The 15422-nt window shown below is 34.6% G+C and overlaps 1 protein-coding gene across 6 annotated transcripts in view; it reads right to left on the reverse strand.

Moving 5' to 3' along the window:
* SESTD1 (SEC14 and spectrin domain containing 1) overlaps positions 1-15422 on the reverse strand; it is a 59010-nt gene that overhangs the window by 23237 nt on the left and 20351 nt on the right. For 4 of the 6 annotated variants that reach the window (XM_033010888.2, XM_033010887.2, XM_033010886.2 and 1 more), the window contains 3 exons: positions 14270-14360; positions 12126-12239; positions 334-447 (listed from right to left, as the gene is read on the reverse strand). In XM_033010888.2, coding sequence (XP_032866779.1) covers positions 334-447; positions 12126-12239; positions 14270-14360 — 319 coding nt within the window. Of the gene's footprint in view, positions 1-333; positions 448-12125; positions 12240-14269; positions 14378-15422 lie in introns of all 6 variants that reach the window. The other 2 variants (XM_033010890.2, XM_033010889.2) reach the window with 2 other exon arrangements.

A 15422-nucleotide genomic window follows, 5' to 3' on the forward strand; every position in this document is an offset into this window, starting at 1 on the left:
CTCCATCCTCGTTTTGGATTTCTCCTATCAGCAGCTGAGCAACTTCCCTTTGTAGCAACTATACTGTATGTTCAGGCTCTTCAAGAGTAAGGGTCTACATTAAGGAGCTTCATTAAGGAACTTACTGGTTCAACAAATGGATTACGTTAGCTGTATCATCTCTTGAACAAATTCAGTGTTAGTTATCATCATGAGACTATTCATGCACACACTCCTACACATATGGCAATTTCTACACACTTAGCATGCCCTACACAAATAAAACTTCATGGCTTAAGAAAAAGACATTTAAAAAAAACAAAAACAAAAAAAGCAAACAAACATAAAACTAACCAGCCTCTTATTCAGCCAATCCATGTGATCATAGGTGAGAGTTCCTCCAAAATCTTCTGTTAGTTGGCATGGTTCTATATATCGAGTCAGCTTGTTAGCAGATACTAAAATAACCTGCAACAATAAAAGAAATTTTAGGTACATTTGTAAGTAATGCTTGTATTTTAACTTAAGTACCTGAGAAGTTGTGTTAAGTGTGTCCAGAGGTACTGAGTAGACCTTTCTGTGCTTCAGAGAAAGTGTCCCTTTTACTTCTAAATGTTTAAATGAAGTATGGCTGGTTGCAATTAACATGAGCCTAAAACAGATAGGTAATTTTGATATTCAGTGTATACCTCATGCATAATTCTGTAAGAATTTAATCTGTACCACCTTGTCTATTTACAATAGGAAAAAGAAATACATTCCTTGCATATCTGTTTCTAATGGTAACTAATGCTTCTTGATTACACCATACACCACATGCTCTTTTTTTAGTGAATATAGTAGCAGGATATCATACTACAAAGCACTTTGTAATTTTATCACTCTCTCACAATATTTCCAGTCCCAGAGGTGAGTTTGTGCCATGAAAGTTAAGTGCCTGCATCCACTGTGTAAAGATGCTCAGCAAGAGTTGGATCAATCATACTCTTTCCATTAGTAGTCAAATTCAAATCACAGTATGCTTAAAAGCCCAAGTCATTTGCCCAGGAGACAAATCACGTTCATCAACCACTTCAGGAAACGAAGGAATACAGGTCCACTGCCAGTCAGAAGACTAAATTCCTCCCTTCATTTCTGCATTCTAGAGGCTTCTAGCTGAGCATTATTTGTATAAACCTAAACCAAAAGTTGGCAGCACAGGTTGCTTTGATGCGTGATATGCTAAACTCCTGTGGAAAAAAACTCTATTGCCAATATGTCTGCTTCCATATATATCCAGAAAGAAAAAAGAGGAGATAATTTTGAGAACCCATCAGAACATGTATATATTCTTGCAGAAGACAAGAGTATGTGGAAAGAGCCTTCTTCTAATCCATCTCCACTTTTCTGCAGACACAGGAAAACAGAAAATCCATCCCAAACTTTGGGGTTTTCTCCTTAAAATTACCTCAGTGGTGTTGTCTTCCACTACTGCTGGATAGTTCAGACCTGCTTAGGTCACTAAACCAATTTGATATACCAAATCATTGACGAAAATACTTTGTTTCTGAGATGGGTTCTGAGATCAAAAGCCATTCAAGTCAACAACCATTGGTCATCTTTAAAAACTGAAAGTAGAGGTTGCATAGCCTCCATCCTTAAAAGTTTTTCAAGACCCAAATGGATAAAGCCCTGAGTGACCTCATCTAGTCTCATCTGGAGTAGTTTCAAACAATCTAATATTTAAGGTACAGAAACATCTTCCAGCAATATTCAGCAAAAATAGGTTATTCTCCTGTATTCTTAATGGTATGTAGCTGCCATAAATGGAATTAACTTGTAGTTTCTTTAAGTAATGCCAGTAACCAGCCTGAATGCCAAATGACTCCGGCTCCAAGAAAAATAAAGCATTTGTTTTCCTTCTTCAGGCACATATTTATATTTTAAGTCATTTTTATAGTTTCTTTTCATCTCTATGAGTTCATAAAAAAAGAAAAAAATAATTTACTCAATCAGGACATTTTGGTGTGGAAACTAAGGTAAATAGGGTAGCTGGTTCACATCACTGAACTACCTGTTTAAAAAAAAAATCAAACAAAAAACCCAACAAATAGCCTTAATGATGGACTACATTGAGACCACTTATTTCTGATTTTTTTAACTGAGATCCTTCAGGAAGGAGAGCAGTCAAGGCATATTCTTTATAAGCTTGTACCAGGGAAACATTTTTGTTTTTTTTTTCCTCAAACAAAACCTGTCTGTAACAGATATATTGACTATATGATAAAATAATCCTCTGACAAAAACAAACAGACCAACCAAGGGAGATTTGGTCAAAGAACATAAATTTCTTTTGCACCTTATTAGAAAAATTTTGAAAAACTTCCACCTCAATACTAAGCCTTGTTTTAACTTAAGACACTGCTCCAAAACCCATTCATTCTCTAGGTTGTTTTTTTAAAAAACTGTTTATTGACTGTTCACTGGCATAACTGCAGAAACCCTGTCTGAAGACTTCAAAAACTAAACAAGCATTTGAATTTTTGACAAGGACATGGCAGAAAAGAGGTTCCTGAGCACAATTTAGCTCTTGTTCTAGACCTAGACTAGTGGCAGTGCTAATATAACACCCTCCATATTCTTTAAGTTAGTAACTTTGGTATTTCTAGGTTTCAAATGTGCAATTTGCCTCTTGGAAGCTTCTGAAACAGTTTTAATCAGCTACTATAGATTAATAGTCCATAAGAACATAGACTGAGAGCCAAAGAGAAAAAAAAAATGTGGAAAATCAGTAGATATGATGTTGCACACAGAGAAAGTAAGACAATTCTCTTTTAAAGACATGAATTCCTACTTTAATTTCAGCACCTACAGCATGCAAGCTTCTGCTGTCACAGATTTCTAAAACTTCTCAAAATCCAATCACTATAACTGTCTTTGGTATTTTCACAAAAGGTCAGATTAGCACATCCTGAAAGAAGTTTTCATTTATGAATTGGTGTTCTACCTTTGCATTTGAATTTCATACCTCAGCAGTCACAAAGCTTTTAGTTACATGGGCTCTTCAAAATCCTCAATAGATTAATACTTTGTTAACAGGATACTTGGAATTATTTGTTGTCCTTCCCTCTAAAATTATCATTACCAAACTGCACTACACCACTAACCACAGAGGACATCTGTAGTTTCATCTGCGAAGAGAATGATGGCCTTCTATTGCTTGACCAGCTCTCAATACTCTTGACAAGACAAAGGTATGGATGAAGACAATTTACAGTTATAAAATTATCCCACTGTTTGCTTGCAACTGGACCGATTTTTTTTTTTTTTTTTCAAAATAATCTTATTGACTCTAGGAGAAAAAACCCAAACAAAAAAAAAAAAAAAAAAAAAAAAAACAAACAAACAACACAACAAAACCCTCACTTTTCTTAACCCAAAGTAAGAGCCTTTGAACAGCAGATTACAGTTGGATGGTAAAGTGAACATTTTAAACTTCCTAAGGAAGAAATGAATAGATCTGGACAGATGGTAAGAGAGATGAAAAAAGTATAAATTATTTTAAATCTTTGCTTCTCTTCCCACTTAACCCACCAACAGTGACAGCTAATAAGGTGACAGTGGTACAAGGATTCAAATATGCCCTGTTTGCTACCAACCAGAGTCCCTATCATCATCACCTCTACTCAGTTCTTTAAAACCTAGAAGAATGGTAGGAGCTCTCATCATTGCTCTATTCTAATCAGCAAACTTGCTTTGTACAGTATCGGTCCGCTAAAACATCATGAAAGCCTTTCGAGAAATAACTAAGGACAGTGTTTTATAAGAAGATGAAGTGCTGTATTTTTGAACAAAATCAAAGCAACCCTTTTAAGAACTACCAAACAAAAATCAACTACAAAATTTCCTTATTTTCAGGAGTGAGACTACAGTTATTTTTTCTAGTAACATGATTTCAACCCATGCAACAGTGCCACTAATACTTATCTCTCAATAAAAGAGCTTTGAATACTGTTTGTACAAAGCTGACTTCTCTGTCTACATCATTTGCTGTTTTTCACAATTATTTTCATTTATCATCTGCAATGAGATGTAGGCAGATATCAAGATCAGAGGAGAATTTTGGATGTTCCATAGGACATGTAAAAGTGCCCCCAAAAATGCTAAAAACATCCATCTGAACAAACTTTCTTGGGGGAAGAAATTAAAAATCTCTTTAATACAAATGTCAGTCAAACCCAGGAGCTACTGGAAGACAGGATGGTGTGAAATTTCACTAACAAGGTGTTTTTTATTAAGTGTAGAATATCACAGGAGTAACACTGAATCTAATAAGGAGTACTTTCCAAAAGAACACAACACACATGTCCCTTAAAAATACAAAATTTCAACAAGTTAAACCTAAACATATGATCTTCTGACAGAAGGAAGTATCTGTATTAATCTTTGTAGCTTGGTATCAATGAGTAATACATTCCAGTTCTGGGATAAATTAAGAAAATTATATAAAATTGGATGGTAATATTCTACTTCTATTACCAGAGCAAAAACTTTGCACTAGGAAATATGTATAAAAGCACCATAAAAGGACTAAATCATATTTTTACTTCTATTTTTAATAGGAGTGGAAAGGTCTTAAAAAAAAAAAATCAGATTTAGTTCAAAAGAATAATTGGTGTCACCTTAGAAAAAATATTTATTAAAAACTGAGATTTATACAACACTATAAACCTAAAAGTACACTGATTTTCACAGAACAGAAAAAGCCAATCCTGACAAAATCATTTCTGGAAACAGAGGAAATAATTAATTACATACACATATCTATACTGCTTATAATTTCTTAGTCTGTTTTTTGTTTTGTGGTGGTTTTTTTGGTTAGTTAGTTTGTGGCTTTTGTTTTGTTTTTTACACTTCAAGAAACCTAATATCCAACAGCCAAAAAGTCTGATCAAGTTCACAATTCTTTGTAAATAATTCTTACCAGGTGTGCCCAACCGCTGAGAAGTTTATAGGGGCTGAAAAAAGTGTATTGCCAACATGTGCCACAGTTTCTCACTTATTTTAAGTAGCCCTCATGATCATATGGGTACAAAGTGATGCTAGTCATGAAGTTAAATGCATCTTTAGAAAAGGATTCTAAGAATATAATGTATGTATTACACAGAGCATTACCTGTTTGATATTATGTAAAATTGATAGAAAAGCAACTGATGGCAAGAACATTTATGCATACACTAATATATATAAAGTTTAAATTATCTGTTCCAATTTATTATATTGCAGTGTAACTGACTATAAACATAGCTACTCTAAGACTATATTAAGGTATTTACTCAATATGAACAGCATATCACCACCTCATTTACTCATTTTAATAAACTAGCATCAAAATATTTAATACTTTTTTCATTTACTTACTGGAACATAAGAATCTGTCATTCCTAAAATACTTTTTATAAAAGACCATTAATAAAGCGTGCTAAAAGCTTATCATACTTATCTGGTCACTGATAGGTAATTTTGGACAAATTTCATTCAAGCAGGCATAAGTAGAGGAGGTTTTTGTTAATTTCTCAAAAATTCTTCTACGAAACATTGGGAAGCCTACCTAGATAGCTCTTCTCTTAAGCTTGGTTGATAGGGATATCATGCTGAATTTTGATAAAGTCCTTTGGGCTCAATATTAAAGCCGTTGTCTCAGTGGATTAATTCTTGATGATTTGTTATGTCAGCAGCTTACATATCCAAACAACTTTGCAAAAATACAGGGAAAGCTTTCATGAACAAGGCAGATATTTTGCGAGAATATGTTTGCACTTCAGAGTGTGCAGAAATCCAAATTGAAGAATGTCTATGTACATTTTTCACATTAAACTGAAGGCAGCTTTTGTATAAAACACAGCAATTTATTTATTTTTTAAAAATTAACTGTGAATCCTAATTGTTTCATAAAGCACAATCAGATTCACCTTCAGCATTTGTTTTTTTGAAAGTTAGCTGTGCTTATTCTTCAGTGAACTCAGTTGCTGTAAAAACTTAAATACAACCTCAACAACTCTCCTGGTGATTTCTCAAGAATAACTATGGCCCTTTTAACAGACAAAACATAGGTGCCCAAGTATCTGGTCTGACAGTGATTCATTGCCATGGAACTGTAAAGCAAAGACTTACTCTTCCCAAGAAAAATCCTTTTGTTTGATCACAAATTATTTAAATCCTTTTTTTGAAACACTATTTGATTAAACACTGAGTGGGATAGAGTGTTATTTGTTAATATGGAACACTAATCTATACAATGATCATTTGCTTTAATATTACAAGAACCAAAGTTAAATATTTATCTGGCCAGTATCACACAGAAATCTGTCATACTAGAAAGCCAAGAGCAGCTAGCAGGATCTAGATATACACTAAACTCAACTCCATTCCCTGTAACTGCCATCCCCACTTTGAAGCACTCATGTTTTTGCCCACTCATTCACCTCCCCTCCAGGACTCCTGATAATAATTAGTACACCCTTTTTTCCAATCCCAGAGAAGACACTAATAGGCACACACAAGCTAGTATTTTTCAACACACTTTTCTTTAGGACTTAATTTAAAATGTGATGTAAACACATGCTCATGTACTCCAGCTCCACAGGAACAAATTTCCTGATTTGGCCCAGGTTTTTAAGAGAAACAAGCCATTGCCTCTGGTGTTAAAACAGCCGCATAGATACATGAAGAGATTAAAATAGAGGTGTATTTTGATAAAAAATTGGAACTCGTACACATTTTGGGTAAAGGCAAGGAAAGCTACAAATTTGAGTGCTTCAGTATTAAAACACTGGACTGTAAGATCTGATACAAAAATATTTCCTACAAGGTGTTAATTCCTTCTCCATTCTGTGGAGGAATACTCTGTTTACTAGCATTATTCTTAAAAGGTAAATTGGGGATAATTGTGCCACAATTAACTTCCAAGTAGAATAGTGAAAACGAAGATACCAAGATACATGTAGTAACAACGGTTATTTTCAAAATATAAGAACAGTATAAAAACCTCCTGTAGTTACACAGTAGAAACTTTTGGATCACAATGTGTTTTCGATGGCACCAGAAAAAAAAGCACATAAAGGTGTTTGGTGTGGGGATTTTTGTGTTTTGGAACATTAAGAATTGCTATAACCACATAGTAGGCATGTAATAACTTTCAGAATAAAGACCAGTAGTCTCATGAAGGTAAGTATCTACACTTCAGTATGTACCAGTGACTTAGAGAAGAGTTACTTTACTTGAACTGGGGACTGATATGAAAGACTGTAACCAAATTACATTGAATTTAGCCTTTCTAGTTGCTTTTTAAAACAGTTTCTACACTTTTAGACAAATTACAAGATCTTACTAGCTATTTTTCAGCTATGTAACATGGTAAAGTCAAGTCAGCTACCTAATACTTCTTTCAGAGCAATTCTGATATGCAAGTATACAGACCATAAACAGGTTGATATGCAGGAAATTTTCACAGAAAAATGTGATTTTTATGTTTCTGTACTCCTCTGCATTTTGATGACTTTAGAGACTTGAGGTTTTCTGCGGCACATTCTGCTGATATAGTACCATAGGAAATTTTTGACACCATTACTAGAGACAGAGTTGTTAGCTGATACAGTACAAGCACGAAGCATTTAGAACTACTCCGACCTTGGAGTTCAGGACTATCCAGGCCCTTTTGCTATACACTTTCATATTTCCAAGTAGTTCCCAGTAGCTTACCAATTTTTTTTTCCTTTTTCTTTTTTTCTTTTTCTTAAAAGCCCTTGATTTCTTATCTCACAATCCTAAGTGAACTTTTATATTTTGCTCCATGATATCCACAAGGATAAGAACAGCAAGCACACCTTCCTCCTGCCTGCTTTTGACAAACTGATTTTCAAAGCATTAATCTAGTATTTAAGCCAGGATCTAATGTTACTTTGCCTCCCAGTCCCTTAAATTAATGGCATATGCAAAAAACACCCCCACCAGCCTATAAGCAACTTTGCCTTGTGTACAAACTTGTACATTTCTTGTACCTTTATGGTACATATTTTCCTCCAGTTATTGTAGTTATCTCCACATGCAAAGCTTACAATCAAATACAACACACTACAGCTACTAACAACCAATCATTTGTTTCACCTCACTATGTATATTTATTTAAGAAGCAAAAGCAACACCTCCCAACTCTCCAAATCACAGGTATTTTTATATTCAAACCATGCTCTTCATTCACTTAAAAACACTAACTGTATTAAGTATTACAGTGTAATATAAGCAATATTTCAGCTGAAAGACACCGTTAGAACAATTATTAAGACTCTCCTTTTACAAAGCATGGGCACAGGACCAGAAAAAACTGCTTCTATGAACACATTAACTGGTTGCTAATAAGTATTTTAAAAGAAATAAAGGGACAGAGGAAAGCTCTGCTGGAGGATGAATGGGAATTACCTAAGGCAGGTCCAAAACCAGCACTAATACTAACCAGAAATAAGGATATGCACTTTTGCTCAGCTCAATCAGCACATCTCTTTATACTTATTCACCCAGCAGCCTTTTGATCTAATATCCCACATTTATTTTCAGTGCTTTGCAACTCATCATCACCACATCTCACTCTGAAGCAGAGGATCTCTGCCTTTGAACAGAAAGGAAGGCACTGTGATTAATGCCTTCACATGGCAATATTAAGCAAAGTATTAAAAACAGATCAGGTAGCAGGAAATAGGAGGCAGATATGATGCCCCATTAGAAATTAGAAATTACAGTTACATAGCATTTACTTCAAAGAAGATTAGATTATGCTGAAGTGAATAAAAAGATTTCATACTTTTATTTAAATTTTTAGATCATATTTATTTCATTGGTGCAAAAGCAATCTTGGATTTTCCTAATAGTTATGCAAATCTAACCAGTGATCCAAAACACAAGTTGGGCATTGCTTATTGTATCACTGCCAGTAACATACAATTATACAGCTGTAGATCTGTGCACGAGCTAGAGGCTTCCACAGCCTTATCAGTGCTCTGCATTCGTATCAGGAACAGAGCAAAGACTGTCTCTAACAGAAATATTATTTGGAGCACAGAGAAGGTGGGTCATTTTTACGGAGCCAGTTTTCCCGTTTCACAACTAACAGATAACCAAGAGTTAACGAATGGTGAGAAACAAAGGCTTGCCTAATACCAAGGGTGATTCTTCATTATCTGGGAAAGCACAAGATTTTTCCTACTGCTCTCTCAGCTTTCCCTCTCCTTTAATGAAGAATGCCATTTAAGAATATGAGTTACTGCACACACACACAAAAAAAAATAAAAACAAAAACCAAAACACAAACACACAAAAAAAACAAGGAAGTGCAAGGTACAAGGAAGGCCATGAGCTAGGATGGTATCAGTCTCTTTAAAAACATCTAGAGCAACTCTGTACCAACAGCTGCTCGTTATCCAACATCAGTTAGATGACAACTGCCCCAAGGCTGATGGTAGCCCCTCACACAAGTAAGCAGCCTCACCCTGTTTCACTGCTGCTAAATTAGGCAGACGGGAAACTCAAGAGCCAACACCTTTCAACCAAAATGAGAATTCAGCATCTACCTGTAATTATCCTCTACTCACACAAACTTCTGAACTGCCCATGCATCAAGCCAAGACACAAGGAGTCATTAGGGAACTAATTTGAACTTTTCCTCTTGCCTAAGAAGCAGCTGCTATGTTTTAATGATATGATTATTTTTCTTGTAAAATCATACCTCACTGACTACTTTCTTACAATTGACACGTTTTGATACATTTTTACATTAAATGCATCTCTAATACTGTAAATATTCTTCTTCCTAAAACTTCAGAACTATTAATAATTTAAGAGAATCTTAGATCAAAATTTCAGGTCAGGGAGAAAAGTTTACGGTTCAGTAACGAAAAAAGTTTATAAACAGAAACCAAAATGTTTAGTTACACAACTCCAATAGCCTGTGCCAACAATGCCAACATCATCACTGGCACAGAGCACGCTTCATAAAATTACTAAGCTTACTAAATTTCATTACAGAATTATCACTTAATGACTGTTAGCTAATCCTTAAAGTCAAACAAAAAAATCCTTTTATTATCGTAGCCATGTAAAATTATCCCTGCTTCATTAACATATTTTCGGTAGGCTTTCTGCTCATTTGTCTAGAAATAGATTCTAGCTGAGTCATATTAAAGAAAAATCCAGGAAGAATCTTCTAGAGGATTAATTTCCAAACTGGCAATATTATGATGCGTACAGTAACAGCCACTGTATAAAATTCTTTTATACCACAAGTTCAAAGGCTTCCTAAACTTGTCCAAGGACGACATTTATGGGTGTGCAGATGGGAAAAGAGAGCCTAAATCACACAGTAGGGACTGCTGAAGAGGGGGGATTCATCTTTATTGCTGCCACTCTCTGGAGTTTGGCGTTTGCCTTATGTCCTGAAAGCATCTATGTGAAACTGAATATTGCAAACTTAAGTCACTTTCCAAACACAAGGTCTTAAATCATCCTTTTGTGTATAGATGGTTGGTTCAGTCTCTTCTTTAATTCTCATCTTGGATGTGCTCCAAACAATAGGCTGGTTTATAAAAGGTGGCCACAACCATACTCATGTTTTTGATTAAAGCAGCTATGACATGCTGAACTTCAAGATGGGAACATACTTTGACCACACCTCCTTGCCAGTCCCTTCAAGGGACTGAGGTGAAGGGACAGACATCTGTGAAATCCAAGGGAGTTTAACTGTAATTTAACTCACAAGATTATCATCATAGGAACTACTTCCAGAAGCAAAATTTCAGGTACTTCACTACCTGTACTAGTGAGTATCTTGCTGGCTGCAGACTTTTAAACACACAAGTGGCTGTTCAGAGATTCTTCAGATTGCTCTGTTGAACTTGGGCTACTTTTCACATCTGTCTTTAAAGAACTACTTAAAAGGAAATATGATCTTCATCTGTAAGATAAACAACCTGAAGGCAAATGTACAGAATTTCCTTACTTCTAAGGCTCTAAAGCAGATTACAAAAGAATGATGTAATAAAAGGAATCTTAAAGTAGATTTAAATAAAAAAAATGGTTTTGTCATCTGATTGAAAATAGGAACCTTACTCCTTACCCCCATATTCCTTCAGAGATACTTTCCTAGGTAAATTCTGATACAAGACTTAAGACAAAATTCATATGAATTAACAGCACTGTATCTGGATGAAAGAGTCTTTAGGTTAATATTATTTAGCAGCTACATAACCTTTCAGCTGCCACCTTCCAATTCCCATTTTCCCTGAAATACGTTTTCTATAGGAAAATTCAAGAATGTTATAATCTTATCAGAAAGAATTACACAGCACTACACAATTACACAAGGCTGAAAAACACTTCGTTATTCAATCTCCTTCACAAAAAAGATGGTCTCCTAGAGATTTGTACAAAGCAAGTAGACATTTTAGTATTTGGTGAGCACAGCAAGCCTGTTGCAGTTCAAACAAAATTAGCTTCAAAAATTATTAGAAAGATTGATGATATAGATAATTTTCTAAAAATATGGGAAATTGAGTTTTCCATTAACCTCCCAAAAGGATTAAAAAATGGAACTGCTAGTATTGGTGTGTAATCTCTTATATGCACAAGCTAAGAACAATATGAGCTTATATTTGGCAAACCGAAGGGATCTATAACCTTTGTTACTAATGTCAAATAACTACAAGACAATATGCATTGTCTTGTAGTTTTGAGATTTTGAAGACGTTCTTCAAAATCGCTACCTCTGATTTAGTGATACCATACAACATGCATCTCTACAGTCTATTACAGAAGTCATGAAAAAAATTCACACTAAACCCTGTACAAAAATTTCTTATTCAAAACATCCACAATATTTATCAATCAGCTTTATCCTCTTGCTGAGCAAAGAATTAAATGCCACACGTTTTAGTTTGAGACCTACTTCACTGAACATTCTTATTAAAGAAGGACAGATTTAGAAGACCACAGTAGTTTAAGGATATTCACAAAGCATGTGGAATATATCTATTTTTTTAAAGATATATTAATTTTCATCCAATTATTCTAGTATTCCAGAAATTATATTTTTGATTGAAGGAGACAAAAGTTCTACACACCTCAAAGCCAAGTCTATCTTTCTCTTTCCAAAAACAGAAGTGCGTAACCTTCTTATCCCAAAATTCATCTGGCTTTACTACACAAACAAGTGACACCTCTGCTGGAACAACATTCTGTAAAACACACACAAAAAAAAAAAGTAAAGCATTCAAGATTAAACCTTCATCTGCCAGAGAACTGAATTAATCATCTACCCAAGAACTTAAAAATTACAGACAGAAATTAAAATAAATCTGTTGCATCTATGCCACACGTTGGCTCAATGCTGTTTTGTAGTAGAGTGCACTAAGTTTCGTAGGAAAAAAGTGTCAGAACTGAAAAGAAAATCTAACCACATTACTCCCAGTTCTGAGGCCTAACCATTAGTCCATGCTACATCAGTACAGAAAAACATTAACTATCGGCCAGACATAATTTTACTTATGGCATTTCATTTTAAAAAAGAAAAAGTTATGGACAACAAAGCTTTCTACCAATGTCATTTGCTACGTAGAATGAAACAGTAATCAAAGTTAGAAGAGAATTGTGTACTTTGTTATTAAATCACGTGTCAAGATTATATCCTATAGTTCTCTAGTAGATATTGATTAGAGTAGAACATTAATATTTCTGTATATTAATCGTAAAAGTATTACCAGAAGAACATTCCTCAACCTAACAGGAATTTTGTGTACCAAGTTGATTTTATGTAGTTACAATGAATATAGATCAAAGAACAGAGACTCCTGATTATTCCCAAGTCATCAGCTACAGCAATAAGCAACAGTTAGATAATCACAGTACTGACATAAAGGTGACAATCCATAACATTTCTCTTCAAATATTTCATTTTATTTATAGATATATACTTCTGAAAAAGTTAAGTATGTCCAACTCAGAAATTACAGCACTGAAAAAAAAAGATATTTAATTCTTGCACCATTTTAATGATTATGCAAAAACTACTTAAAAGTAGACAATATTTTTAACACAGAAATGTCTGATGTCCGACCACCACTTTTGAGAACATGTGTCTAAGAAGAGAGAAATATCAAGTGGTCTGCACAAGTGATCAGTTTACACAGGAAAATCTTTATTGTTTCCTTCTCAAATTAAAGATACAGATGTGCAATTTATGATTCTGCAGGCTTCACCCTGGCAGGAAGTGTGCTGACAGGAAGGCAGTGAAATCTGAGCCTGGGCAAATAGCTACCTTCCCTGCAAGCTGAAGTTCCCACTAAATGTCACAACTGCATATTAGCTGAAGTGAAAGCTCAGTCAAGATCATAATCAGAATATAGTGGATCCAATTACTACAACTATTAATAGCAATGTCATCCTAGTCAAAAATATGTGAAAGACACCTTGAAGCAGGAATTAAAACCCAGAAGCAACAAAGAGCCAGCAGGAAAACAAAATGAAATTATTCATATCTGATACACTTTCTGAGGCTTCATCTAAGAATGAGAGTAAAACTGCTCTGATAAAGAAAAATCATCTGTACAGTAAAAAAGGTAGTAGTCCAAATTCTCTAATCTATCTAGAGTGCTGTATCTTACATTTTCTTTGACCACTGAGACTGGAAAATAACCTATACTGTTTAGCAAAAATAAGACTTTACTGTAACTCCACAGTTCTGAAAAGCTAAAATAATAAATTGTTACGAATTTCTTTAATTTGCAATTGGCACTCTTTCTACTTTGTATATTATGCAGAATATAATTTGTCATTGGGACCATTATACACAACAGAATCAATCTAATTCCAATGGAAACCAAATAGTACAGCACATTACATCAGAACCTCCTCATCTGCCCTATTAGCGTGAACTGTTGCCCTACACATATTCCCACTACTAACAGTCAGTGATGCCAAGAGCATGTTACTATATCTTTTTAACTAAAACTGATTTACAAAAAAGGTCTACAGTTGTGGGTTCTCAGCATGTAATGAATTTGTTCCCTACTCGAGTGAGGTGTATCATCTGCTTTTCAGATTGTTTCTTCCTACACAGAACGGTCACAGACCCACATTCTGCAATTTTAAAAGGCCATAAATTGTCTATTTCTCAATAAAGAAATTATTGCCTCTACAATAGCACAGCTGTTGGGTTCACATCTATAAAACTAGTAAGTCAACTATGAATGTATAAAAATTTATTTACCTGTAGCATTAACACAACTGTCTTTACCACATTCCATTGAGATTTTCTGCCATCCACTATCACAGTAAATCCTCTAGCTTTGCACTTCTCGCTAAAAGAAGAAAAACACTTAGAAAAAAATAAAAGTCATGAACAAGTGTCATATCACAATGACTTTGGATTTTAACTCTATCAAAAAATACAACTACATTTTTTTTACTTATAAAAATACTGTCTTATAAACCTTAAGGTTATTCATTTAGGAATAACTTGTAATTTCAATGCTCAAGCATATTAATAGATACTCCAAATTATAATTTTTCAGTAGCACTGAAGTATATTTCATAATACATGCATTTATTTAAACTTCAGCAACTCTGAAAAGGTTTCATAAGCATAAAGTTCACAATATCATCAGAAAGAGGTCGATTTACAGTTTCATAAGGAATACAAAGGGAAGTCAGTTTTCACAAGGTTACCTCTTCTCAAGTACCAAATGGGAAAAAATAGCAAAAACTTTGCTCGCTCTCTGTGCATTCCCACAAAGACCTCTCCAGCTCATTCCTAACTGAAGCTGGCAACAAGGTGCTCACAACAGCTGGGCAGTGTTCAATGGTGGCAGCAACCTCTGCATGTCACCCACAGCTGGGAAGTGTTACCTTCTCACAACTAGCACAGCAGCAGCCAGAAGAGGACATGGAAGCGAGCCTATAATTTTAGCATTAGTTACCCCGTTAGATATCATATCTCAGGTTGAAATTTTTGTGTCCAGCAAAGTTATAACTAAAAAAAATGACATTTATAAGAGGTAGAAAAGTTATGTAAGCTTTAGCACCCAAATGTGCAAACACAAATCAAAGACATTTCTGTGATCTCTTTAGCTTACAAAAAACAAAGCAAGATGTAACAGTAAGCATTATGACTCCCACTGAAAAAAATTGTTATTTATTTCATGTTTAAGCTGAGCTTCATAAGGGATGGGTGGAAGACAAATTTATCTTGGAATCTTAAAAAAGGGAATCTTGAGACATGGCTTCCTTAAGTTCACTGGAATCTTGCAGTATCAGCATCTGTTCTTCCCTACTACTAAACCTATTTTAAAAAAAAAACACCCAAATAAGCAACCAAATTCAAAAGCGAGCTACCATTTTGGAACAGTTCAGCCAACACAAAC

The sequence above is a fragment of the Tyto alba genome, unplaced genomic scaffold (genome assembly GCF_018691265.1).
Source record: "Tyto alba isolate M040663 unplaced genomic scaffold, T.alba_DEE_v4.0 Super-Scaffold_7, whole genome shotgun sequence".
Classification (NCBI taxonomy): Eukaryota; Metazoa; Chordata; class Aves; order Strigiformes; family Tytonidae; genus Tyto; species Tyto alba.